General features: G+C 47.3%; 1 protein-coding gene across 2 annotated transcripts in view; it reads right to left on the minus strand.

Moving 5' to 3' along the window:
- Positions 1–1912: 1912 nt before the first annotated feature.
- LOC110496297 (atrial natriuretic peptide receptor 1) overlaps positions 1913–13059 on the minus strand; it is a 122933-nt gene continuing 111786 nt past the window's right edge. For both annotated transcript variants that reach the window (XM_036952864.1, XM_036952863.1), the window contains exons 17-23: positions 7294–7462; positions 6856–7002; positions 6463–6586; positions 6088–6156; positions 5674–5848; positions 5426–5524; positions 1913–5313 (exon numbers count right to left, since the gene is read on the minus strand). In XM_036952864.1, the coding sequence (XP_036808759.1) occupies positions 5159–5313; positions 5426–5524; positions 5674–5848; positions 6088–6156; positions 6463–6586; positions 6856–7002; positions 7294–7462 (938 nt within the window). In that variant the 3' untranslated portion in view covers positions 1913–5158. The remainder of the gene's footprint in view (positions 5314–5425; positions 5525–5673; positions 5849–6087; positions 6157–6462; positions 6587–6855; positions 7003–7293; positions 7463–13059) is intronic.

Raw genomic sequence — 13059 nt, forward strand, 5'->3', positions numbered from 1 at the left:
CTGCCTTCGTCAGCGGGGAAGACTGTTATTCTTACGGTTGTCGACAGGTTCTCTAAGGCGGCTCATTTTATTCCCCTTGCTAAGCTTCCTTCTGCTAAAGAGACGGCACAAATCATCATCGAGAATGTTTTCAGAATTCATGGCCTTCCGTCAGACGTCGTTTCGGACAGAGGTCCGCAATTCACGTCTCAATTTTGGAGGGAGTTTTGCCGTTTGATTGGGGCTTCCGTCAGTCTCTCTTCCGGCTTTCACCCCCAGTCTAACGGTCAAGCAGAACGGGCCAATCAGACTATTGGTCGCATCTTACGCAGTCTTTCTTTTCGCAACCCTGCGTCTTGGTCAGAACAGCTCCCCTGGGCAGAATACGCCCACAACTCGCTTCCTTCGTCTGCGACCGGGCTATCTCCTTTTCAGAGTAGCCTCGGGTACCAGCCTCCGCTGTTCTCATCTCAGTTCGCCGAGTCCAGCGTCCCCTCCGCTCAGGCTTTTGTCCAACGTTGCGAGCGCACCTGGAAGAGGGTCAGGTCTGCACTTTGCCGTTATAGGGCGCAGACTGTGAGAGCTGCTAATAAGCGTAGAACTAAGAGTCCTAGATATTGTCGCGGTCAGAGAGTTTGGCTCTCCACTCAGAACCTTCCCCTTAAGACCGCTTCTCGCAAGTTGACCCCGCGGTTCATTGGTCTGTTCCGTATTTCTCGGATCATTAATCCTGTCGCAGTGCGACTTCTTCTTCCGCGATATCTTCGTCGCGTCCACCCGGTCTTCCATGTCTCCTGTGTCAAGCCCGTTCTTCGCGCCCCCGCTCGTCTTCCCCCCCCCCCATCCTTGTCGAGGGCGCACCCATCTACAGGGTCCGTAGGATTTTGGACATGCGTCCTCGGGGCCGTGGTCATTAGTACCTAGTAGATTGGGAGGGGTACGGTCCTGAGGAGAGGAGTTGGGTTCCCTCTCGGGACGTGCTGGACCGTGCGCTGATCGATGATTTCCTCCGTTGCCGCCAGGTTTCCTCCTCGAGTGCGCCAGGAGGCGCTCGGTGAGTGGGGGGGTACTGTCATGTATTGTCATGTTGTGTCTTGTTTCTGTCCTTTCCCTTCACCCTGTCTCCCTCTGCTGGTCGTTATTAGGTTACCTTTTCTGCCCCTCTTTCCCCCAGCTGTTCCTTGTCTCCTCCTAACTACCTCGTCACCCCTTTTCCCACCTGTTCCCTTTTTCCCTCTGATTAGTCCTCTATATCTCTCTCTGTTTTTGTTCCTGTCTTTGTCGGATTCTTGTTTGTGTTTTTCATGCCTGAACCAGACTATCGTCATGTTTGCTGCAACCTTGTCCTGTCCTGTCGGAATCTGCCGGTCCATCTGAGCCTACCTATGTTTTGTTATTAAAGAAGTTCTGTTTACGTTAATTCGCTTTTGGGTCCTCATTCACGCACCGTAACACAAGTAGTATTTTAGTGGGTGAGTCCTTTTCTATTAAGGTATCTTTACTTTTACTCAAGTATGACAATTGGGTACTTTTTCCACCATTGCAGATTTCTTCCTTAACTCTGTGTGAAGAATCTGCCTCTTCAGCATCTTTTTTAAGCACTCTGTGACAAATAACTTTTTTCAAAGTGCTACACAGTACAAATAAAAGTAGTCAAAGTGTTAAGTCTTTGAAGCTGTTTTTTTACTGTGTTGTTTGTACTTACTGTTTGACCTTGTACTTATATCCCTATTATTTCAAGTTTATATATAGTTAGAAATATGTAACCTGTAGATTAGACTGTATGTGGGTTGTTGTGCCATACTGTGATACAAAATGCAATTGTATGCATGGACAATCCCACTTAGATTGTAACTAAACATGGAAAGTACATCACGTTTCGGCCAAAATGACATCAAGCACAATAACACATTGCTATTGACTCAGAAGAAAATGTGGGTTATCAACTGATTTTATAAAGACATTCAACTGACCCGAAACAAGACAGGCAATGTAACTGAACATTTCTTTCTCCCCCCAAAACAACGCCAATGTCATATTTTAAAACACAACAGTACATTGTAACATACAGTAATTCAAAGACCAACCCACTCTTTGAAAATACAGACACGGCAACCAAAACAACACAATACAATACATTTTACTGCATCAGAAACACATTTAAAGAAGCCATGTGACCACATTCATAGTGGACACATACCGTATGCAGATGGACCTGCCTTGGAATTATCTTAATGATGTCATTTTCTGGTTGTAAAAAGGTTTTCTGGTTGACAAGAAATCATACAACCACATTACAAGCAACTGGTCTCAACCAGTTTCTGGTCTCAACCAATTGCTTGTTACAACCAGGTAAAGACACATTTTTCACGACAAGAAGACATAATGGGAAAGACGTCATATTTTGGTTGTTATCTGGTCAGATTACAACTAGACAAAGACTTGATTTTCTGTTTGCTAAAAATAATTAACTTCTGCATAAACTTTCACACCACCAGTATACAACCTGACTACGACGCCATAAAATAGATTATACTGAAACCAGTTTTGCCCGCTGGGTTACCTGTCAGATCAAGCCTGACATTGGGTGAGTTACTACTGATGAATGACGTGTCTCCCTGACATCACACAGAGCTGTTATCATTTACAACTCCACATTACCAATCCTGATTATTTCACAGTATTGGCTTTGACTTAGGTGATACATTCACTCATGGAAAATGAAATGATCAAATCATTTAGACTTAAGTTGGAAAGGGGATATTCTCACTGATGATAAGTTTAAGGTTTAGGGCCATTCAAGTGAGAGCACATTCACATGGTCCATAGCGCTGGTTGGTATATGGGTGCCTGCTGCCTATCAGTGATGCTCCACTTCTGAGCCAAGTAGCGAGCTGTTCCTTTCAGATAGACAACAAGCAGAGCCACCCAAAAACACCAACGAACAAAAAGCAAAAGACTCGTTTGTTGTAGCATGTTTGCAAATCACAAGCCAAACCTGTATCCTCAGAGAGTCAACTTTGAGAGTTTATGGGCATATATCCAATATATAATTTTTCACTATGCTATGTATGCCATTTAGAAGGACTCCCAATCTGCAATAAATCTGACCTTTCTTATCAGTAACAGAAGTGAAGAGCTAGACTCGCTCATTCTTTTGTACCCTTGAGTATAACATCATCGTGTAAAAAAGAAAGAAGGAAAAAGGACAATTAGAAAATCTGAACTTCAAAATGAGTCTGTAATATAAGAACTTCGTGTGAGAGGACTAGCTGGTTATAACCATGCAGACAGCATTACCTGTGACTAGATAGTAATACTTAATTCACCCAAAAGTTGACATTCGTGGCCAACTCTAATTCTCAATTCTTCATTGTCATCGCAGTTTATCTTGAGAAGATTAACGCAAATAGTTTTTTTTATGACCAAAAATATTCGTTTTGGCTGTAAAATCTCTTTTTGAACAGTCCTGTTGAATGCACACGGACTTATTTACAAGCACAATGTCCTTAACAGCCATAAGTGTCCATTTGAGACATTTCACCAATGTCAATTAGATCGCCTATACTTGCATGGTGGTGATTGCCTCCACTACTTCCCCCTAAAGCACATAGCCTACTAGGTTGTGGGACACACTTTGTTGACTCGTATTATTATGGATTACCGAGCCCTATTCCACGAATCTGGTTTGAGGAGTTAGCGAGGAACCTTTGGTCAACTCTGAGTTCAAACGGTGACACAAATGTGGCTCACCTTTTAGCCAGGTACATTTCTGTGGCAACGAATCCTTCAGAACTAATCTGCTCCCGGGATGGCCAACTCAGTGTTTTACTCAATTTATCCCGAATGAAGTGGTTGAGTCAAACCTGTGTGTTATAAATAGTAACATTCAAATACATTACACACAACACATTTAGTAACGACGGGATGCATTTGAAACTTCACGGGCAGTAAAACTGTCGTAGGAATTCATACAATGATTTTATCTATATGAGTGGGGAGTCATCGTGCATTGCTAAGCACACCAAATAAACAATATGCGCAAGACAGACGGCACTTGTAATAGCCCATTTCACACCATAGCCTGCTGTATTTGCAGGTTAGTTTTTCCTTTCATTTAGATTTTGGCAAAAATGAAAATGTGTCACTGACTCGCGCATGGACTAATGTTTCAGTATCGTCTCAGTTTGGCTTTCGACTAGCAATGTGTGACATGTACGTGCAGTTACAAGCCCGGCTCGAGCAGGCTCAAGTAAGCGGCGAGTGAACGATCAACATCTGCCTGATCTGCCTTCATAACATACGTGAAGCTGACTGAAGCTAGCTAATATCAGAAAATACTGAATACATCTAGCTACATTCGTAGTGTACCCCTCTGGACTTCAGTTGATTCATGTTTGACTGATATAGAACAAACTGATATAGTAATATAGAACACAAACCACTTGTGAAATAAATAGAAAACACCAGGGAATGCTTCACATAACACTAAGGACTCTACACAAATGTTAGAGAACACCAAGTCAGTCACAAAGTCAAATAACCACAAAATAGCACATTGGACAACTCTCGTCACCACAAACAACAGGTCCAAACAAGAATGTCCAAAATGTTTGTTCACAAATATCGAGTTACAACTCTGGAACACAGAGTGGCGTCGTTCGCAAATGCCCATCGCCTGTGTCAATCAGAGGTGGTGCCTCGCCAATCGGCACATGGCGGTGTAGCAGTGATATCGTTCCTTTGGTTGGAAAGTCTACAAGTCTACAGCTGTCCATGGATGATCCACCATGGTAAGTCAATCTAGACAGGGCTTGTCCACCTATAGGAACCAAGGTATCCCCATGAAGAGCAGTGAGACTCTGTCGATGAGACTATCATTAAGAAGGGAGTTGTCAGTGGTACAGTTTTTTGTTGTTGCTTATTTCCATTTCACTCCATTCCCATGTGCATCTGTATGCATGTCTTTTCCTTTTACCTCAGCCCTCCCTTCCCTTACATCTCTTTTCTACCACGTCTCTCTAATACGGTCTGAACAGTATGCATCTCTCTCTCTCCCGTGTGTGTCTCTCTCTCTTTCTCTCGCTCTCCCCGTCTCTCTCTTTCTCTCGCTCTCCCCCTTCTCTCTCTCTTTCTCTCGCTCTCCCTCTTCTCTCTATCTCTCTCTCTCTCTCTCTCTCTAGTAAGCCATGTTGCTGGTGCTCTCTCCCAGTAGCCAGTAGGTCTTCATCCTCCCTTTGCCCTTCATCTCCACGTCTCCTCTCAGCTCCAGCTGGAAACAGTTGAAGTCGTCCAGCACCGTGCGCGTGGCCTCCGACACGTGGATCTTCAGGGCTGAGGGATGAGAACATGACAGAAATGTGGTCATTGAAGCCAGAGAATGACTAGTGTATGTGTACCCTGATAGGTCATGAGATTGTAGATAAAAGAGATGGGTCACTCTCACCCTCCCCATTGGACTCCATGCGAGAGGCTGTGTTGACTGTGTCTCCAAACAGACAGAACCGAGGCATCTTCAGTCCTACAACACCAGCACACACTGGGCCTGGAGAGAACACACACACACACAACCTATTCCAATATTCCACAGACCCTAATGATTCCACAGTGTCAGACAAGCTCAAGGAAGTGCATTTGTCAGAAAACAAATACAATTTGAACCATACACCCCCCCCCCCCCTTCCCGCCGCTCACCACTGTGGATGCCACTGCGCAGAAAGAGCTGCTGGGCAGGTCGGTGGCGGATTCTGAAGGAGTGTACGGCCTCCAGCAGGGCTAGCGACATGCGGGCGATCTCTCGTCCGTGCAGATTGCCGTTCCTCACGGGCAGCCCAGACACCACCATGTATGCATCGCCTATCGTCTCCACCTGAGGGCGCCACAGAGTGAGAGACGGTCACACTGTCACCAGGCTTCTTAATAAATATGTCCTTGACTCAGTGGCGAGTAACCGTGGTACAGGAGGCTCACAGCATGTCCAGGTCTTTGTGTCCTTCTAGCTCCAACACACCTGATTCAACTAGTCTTCAAGCACTTGAGTAGCTGGATCAGTTGCATTAAATGTGTGCACACCCTGTGTGAAAAACAAGGTTCAGACTCTGACTTCACCTTATAAACATCGAAGTTGTCGATGATGGCATCGAAACACGTGTAGAGGTCATTCAATAGGGTCACCACCTACAGGGAAACGTGAGGATTATCAGCCACTGCATAAAATATGTGTCCTTTAAGTAGAATAACAGTCAATTAATTTGCCTTCAGATATGAGGCAATTGTAATACAGTTAACGTCTGAAAAGTACACATTGAACACAAGTATGCTTAAATTAAGTGCAGTTCATCGATCCCAACTCAAATATTTTATTTTAATTTGCTCAGAAAAACTGCATACTCCACTTCTCATTCATGACAGCCTAAAGCCATTGCATATCAGGACTAGACTGTATTGTCAAGCGTCTGTTGACTACGTTCATTCTGGACTGACCTGCATGGGCGTGCTCTCTGCTGAGATGGCGGTGAAGCCCACAATGTCACTGAAGTAGATGGTGACCGAGTCAAAGGCCTCAGCCTGCACCGTCTCCCCTCTCTTCAGCTGCTCCGCTACAGAGCTACATCACACACAGACAGTGTTAAGCAGAGTGAGTTGGGTGTGTGTGTGTGATTCAGTCAAATCACCAAATTATGTTTGTATGTACTAGTCCTCTGCAGAGTACAGCCTTTGATGAGCCTTTCTGTGTGAGGGTGTGTTTGTGTGTGTCATTTTTGGACCTAACTATTCAAAAAAATGACACAACCTAGTACACTGTCTTAAAAATCATTTAGGATAACAAAAAAGCGAAACAACTTATTTCCACTGTGGTCCTCTTAATACACTCACTGTGGAAGTATCTGGTAGAGCAGTGCCTCGGCCTTGCGTTTCTCTTCATGGTAAGCCTGTGTCCTTTCCTCCACCAGTTCTTCCAGGTTATTGGCGTACTGCTCCATCCGAGACAGCAGGTTGTCCAGGATATTAGACCCATAACCTCTGGGGAGGGAAGGGTGGCGAGAGGGATGGAGGAGAGGAGAAATGAACGGGTAAAATATGCGGCGGGAGGTTTTTGAAGGTAGTTGTCAGAGCAGTGCAAACCTGTTGTGAGTACATCAAGTCGTTGGGTAAAATGAATCGCACACATGTTTGTGCGTGGAGAGTTATTGTGAACGCATGCAGATCTCTAACTCGAGGGGATGGGTATCAGTGCATGTCTGTGGATCAGGCACCATATAACGTGCATGGTGTTAATGGCGGTTTTAAGCAGTGCGTACAGACATGGTGTACCTGTTGTGTTTGCGCAGCAGCAGTTTGATGTGGTGGAACTCGGGCCTCTCGTTCACGTCCTCGCTCCAGCAGCGCTGCATGAGCTGGCCCACCTCTTCACTGTGACTCTGGGGGCAGAGGGAGGGCCGCAGGTAGGGCCACTGGCCCAGCGCCACGCGCTCTACGATTTCTGGTGGAGAGAAAGAGTGTGGGAGGAAGAGACAGGGGTGAGAGAATATGTGAGAATCCATAAAACCATATTGTACTATTGTACAGTCGTGGCCAAAAGTTTTGAGAAAGACACAAATATTAATTTCCACAAAGTTTGCTGCTTCAGTGTCTTTAGATGTTTTTGTCAGATGTTACTATGGAATACTGAAGTATAATTACAAGCATTTCATAAGTTTCAATGGCTTTTATTGACAATTACGTGAAGTTAATGCAAATAGTCAATATTTTCAGTGTTGACCCTTCTTTTTCAAGACCTCTGCAATCCGCCCTGGCATGCTGTCAGTTAACTTCTGGGCCACATCCTGACTGATGGCAGCCCATTCTTGCATAATCAATGCTTGGAGTTTGTCAGAATTTGTGGGTTTTTGTTTGTCCACCCACCTCTTGAGGATTGACCACAAGTTCTCAATGGGATTACAGTCTGGCCATGGACCCAACATATCAATGTTTTGTTCCCCGAGCCACTTAGTTATCACTTTTGCCTTATGGCAAGGTGCGTCATCATGCTGGAAAAGGCATTGTTCATCACCAAACTGTTCCTGGATGGTTGGGAGAAGTTGCTCTCGGAGGATGTGTTTGTACCATTCTTTATTCATGGCTGTGTTCTTAGGCCCAATTGTGAGTTTGCCCACTCCCTTGGCCGAGAAGCAACCCCACACATGAATGGTCTCAGGATGCTTTACTGTTGACATGACACAGGACTGATGGTAGCGCTCACCTTGTCTTCTCCGGACAAGCTTTTTTCCGGATGCCCCAAACAATCGGAAAGGGGATTCATCAGAAAAAATGACTTTACCCCAGTCCTCAGCAGTCCAATCCCTGTACCTTTTGCAGAATATCAGTCTGTCCCTGATGTTTTTCCTGGAGAGAAGTGGCTTCTTTGCTGCCCTTCTTGACACCAGGCCATCCTCCAAAAGTCTTCACCTCACTGTGCGTGCAGATGAACTCACACCTGCCTGCTGCCATTCCTGAGCAAGCTCTGTACGTACTGGTGGTGCCCCGATCCCGCAGCTGAATCATTTTTAGGAGACGGTCCTGGCACTTGTTGGACTTCCTTGGGCGCCCTGAAGCCTTCTTCACAACAATTGAACCGCTCTCCTTGACGTTCTTGATGATCCGATAAATGGTTGATTTAGGTGCAATCTTACTGGCAGCAATATCCTTGATGTGAAGCCCATTTTTGTGCAAAGCAATGAAGACGGCACGTGTTTCCTTGCAGGTAACCATTGTTGACAGAGGAAGAACAATGATTCCAAGCACCACCCTCCTTTTGAAGCTTCCAGTCTGTTATTAGAACTCAATCAGCATGACAGAGTGATCTCCAGCCTTGTCCTCGTCAACACTCACACCTGTGTTAACAAGAGACTCACTGACATGATATCAGCTGGTCCTTTTGTGGCAAGGCTGAAATGCAGTGGAAATGTTTTTTTGGGATTCAGTTAATTTGCATGGCAAAGAGGGACTTTGCAATTAATTGCAATTCATCTGATCACTCTTCATAACATTCTGGAGTATATGCAAATATGCATACAAACTGAGGCAGCAGACTTTGTGAAAATTAATATTTGTGTCATTCTCAAAGCTTTTGGCCACGACTGTACTAAGGGACATTTCAATTTGAGAGAGAGAGAGGTGGAGCTCAAGTGAACTTCATTTAGAAAAGCTACCTTGGACAGACAAGCCTCTTCTCCTTCCCAGTAACAAGAACGAGACACGTTAGAATCGTCCCAAGGCTGCAGTAAAACCAGCCTCTTTCTCAAGGTCAATAGTTTCAGAGACATAACTGTATCAACAACAAAAACACTCCTTTTAAGTCTCTTCTCTGTTGTCAAGTCTCCTATCCGCCATTAACCTATTACAACTCTCAATCTCCTTCCCTCTCTCCTTCTTTTCTGTTCCGAACGAGGCGTCACTTCAAAGGCAGAGGCATCCTAATAGACTTGAATATGAAAGGCCAAGGCAGAATGAGGTTGAAGGAAACAATGTTCTGTCAAACGCGTCAATACTTGAATGACTGTATCTGGGTCACCTCTCATGTTTGCTCTCCATATCAGCGCTTTTCCATTCAGTAAATAAACAATATCTCCATCCGGGGACCGACTCTTCCAGTGCCAATGTCCTGAACTCATTGTCCACCACCCCTCTCTCCTCATTTCATTGATTTTCCTCTTATCTTATTTTTAGTTCCCAACTTCTGTCTCTTGTCTCTCACACATAAATTATATGACCCCCCCCCCCCCCCATTCAATTCAATGTGTGTACTGTATAACCACAGTCAGTGAGCTAGCTTAGCATATAGCGCTGCCTCCCTGAACCAGGGTCCTCTACCTCAAGGGTTCCCAACCTAGGGGGCCCGCACACCCCATACAGAGCGGCTGTTATGGTGAGTGAATGAGGACCCAAAAGCGAACTAACTTAAACAGAGCTTCTTTAATAACAAAACATAGGTAGGCTCAGATAGACCGGCAGATTCCGACAGGACAGGACAAGGTTACAGCAAACATGACGATAGTCTGGCTCAGGCATGAAACACAAACAAACAAGAATCCGACAAGGACAGGAGCAGAAACAGAGGGAGATATAGGGACCTAATCAGAGGGAAAAAGGGAACAGGTGGGGAACGGGGTGAATGGGTAGTTAGGAGGAGACAGGGAACAGCTGGGGGAAAGAAGGGGAGAAAAGGTAACCTGACACGACCAGCAGAGGGAGACAGGGTGAAGGGAAAGGACAGAGACAAGACAACATGACAGTACCCCCCCACTCACCGAGCGCCTCCTGGCGCACTCGAGGAGGAAACCTGGCGGCAACGGAGGAAATCCTCGATCAGCGCACGGTCCAGCACGTCCCGAGAGGGAACCCAACTCCTCTCCTCAGGACCGTACCCCTCCCAATCGACAAGGTACTGGTGACCACGGCCCCGAGGACGCATGTCCAAAATCCTGCGGACCCTGTAGATGGGTGCGCCCTCGACAAGGATGGGGGGGGGGGGGGGGGAAGACGAGCGGGGGCGCGAAGAACGGGCTTAATGCAGGAGACGTGGAAGACCGGGTGGACGCGACGAAGGTATCGCGGAAGAAGAAGTCGAACTGCGACAGGATTAATGACCCGAGAAATACGGAACGGACCAATGAACCGCGGGGTCAACTTGCGAGAAGCCGTCTTAAGGGGAAGGTTCTGAGTGGAGAGCCAAACTCTCTGACCGCGACAATATCTAGGACTCTTAGTTCTACGCTTATTAGCAGCCCTCACAGTCTGCGTCCTATAACGGCAAAGTGCAGACCTGACCCTCTTCCAGGTGCGCTCGCAACGTTGGACAAAAGCCTGAGCGGAGGGGACGCTGGACTCGGCGAACTGAGATGAGAACAGCGGAGGCTGGTACCCGAGGCTACTCTGAAAAGGAGATAGCCCGGTCGCAGACGAAGGAAGCGAGTTGTGGGCGTATTCTGCCCAGGGGAGCTGTTCTGACCAAGACGCAGGGTTGCGAAAAGAAAGACTGCGTAAGATGCGACCAATAGTCTGATTGGCCCGTTCTGCTTGACCGTTAGACTGGGGGTGAAAGCCGGAAGAGAGACTGACGGAAGCCCCAATCAAACGGCAAAACTCCCTCCAAAATTGAGACGTGAATTGCGGACCTCTGTCCGAAACGACGTCTGACGGAAGGCCATGAATTCTGAAAACATTCTCGATGATGATTTGTGCCGTCTCTTTAGCAGAAGGAAGCTTAGCAAGGGGAATGAAATGGGCCGCCTTAGAGAACCTATCGACAACCGTAAGAATAACAGTCTTCCCCGCTGACGAAGGCAGTCCGGTGACAAAATCTAAGGCGATGTGAGACCACGGTCGAGAGGGAATAGGAAGCGGCCTGAGACGGCCGGCAGGAGGAGAGTTACCGGACTTAGTCTGCGCGCAGACCGAACAAGCAGCCACGAAACGACGCGTGTCATGCTCCCGGGTGGGCCACCAAAAACGCTGGCGAATGGAAGCAAGCGTACCCCGAACGCCAGGGTGGCCGGCTAACTTGGCAGAGTGAGCCCACTGAAGAACGGCCAGACGAGTAGGAACGGGAACGAAAAGAAGGTTCCTAGGACAAGCGCGCGGCGACGGAGTGTGAGTGAGCGCTTGTTTTACCTGCCTCTCAATTCCCCAGACAGTCAACCCGACAACACGCCCCTCAGGGAGAATCCCCTCGGGGTCAGTGGAGGCTACTGAAGAACTGAAGAGACGAGACAAAGCATCAGGCTTGGTGTTCTTAGAGCCCGGACGATAAGAAATCACGAACTCGAAACGAGCGAAAAACAGCGCCCAACGCGCCTGACGCGCATTAAGTCGTTTGGCAGAACGGATGTACTCAAGGTTCCTATGGTCAGTCCAAACGACAAAAGGAACGGTCGCCCCCTCCAACCACTGTCGCCATTCGCCTAGGGCTAAGCGGATGGCGAGCAGTTCGCGGTTACCCACATCATAGTTACGTTCCGACGGCGACAGGCGATGAGAAAAATACGCGCATGGGTGGACCTTGTCGTCAGAGAGGGAGCGCTGAGAAAGAATGGCTCCCACGCCCACCTCTGACGCGTCAACCTCGACAACGAACTGTCTAGAGACGTCAGGTGTAACAAGGATAGGAGCGGATGTAAAACGATTCTTGAGGAGATCAAAAGCTCCCTGGGCGGAAACGGACCACTTAAAGCACGTCTTGACAGAAGTAAGGGCTGTGAGAGGAGCGGCCACCTGACCGAAATTACGGATGAAACGACGATAGAAGTTCGCGAAGCCGAGAAAGCGCTGCAGCTCGACGCGTGACTTAGGGACGGGCCAATCAATGACAGCTTGGACTTTAGCGGGATCCATCTTAATGCCTTCAGCGGAAATAACAGAACCGAGAAATGTGACGGAGGAGGCATGAAAAGTGCACTTCTCAGCCTTCACAAAAAGACAATTCTCTAAAAGGCGCTGGAGGACACGTCGAACGTGCTGAACATGAATCTGGAGTGACGGTGAAAAAATCAGGATATCGTCAAGGTAAACGAAAACAAAGATGTTCAGCATGTCTCTCAGGACATCATTGACTAATGCCTGAAAGACAGCTGGAGCGTTAGCGAGGCCGAAAGGAAGAACCCGGTATTCAAAGTGCCCTAACGGAGTGTTAAACGCCGTCTTCCACTCGTCCCCCTCCCTGATGCGCACGAGATGGTAAGCGTTACGAAGGTCCAACTTAGTGAAAAACCTGGCTCCCTGCAGGATCTCGAAGGCTGAAGACATAAGAGGAAGCGGATAACGATTCTTAACTGTTATGTCATTCAGCCCTCGATAATCTATGCAGGGGCGCAGAGACCCGTCCTTCTTCTTGACAAAAAAAAACCCTGCTCCGGCGGGAGAGGAGGAGGGGACTATGGTACCGGCGTCAAGAGCTACAGACAAATAATCCTCGAGAGCCTTACGTTCGGGAGCCGACAGAGAGTATAGTCTACCCCGGGGGGGAGTGGTTCCCGGAAGGAGATCAATACTACAATCATACGACCGGTGTGGAGGAAGAGAGGTGGCCCTGGACCGACTGAA

The sequence above is a fragment of the Oncorhynchus mykiss genome, chromosome 18, assembly GCF_013265735.2.
Source record: "Oncorhynchus mykiss isolate Arlee chromosome 18, USDA_OmykA_1.1, whole genome shotgun sequence".
NCBI lineage: Eukaryota > Metazoa > Chordata > Actinopteri > Salmoniformes > Salmonidae > Oncorhynchus > Oncorhynchus mykiss.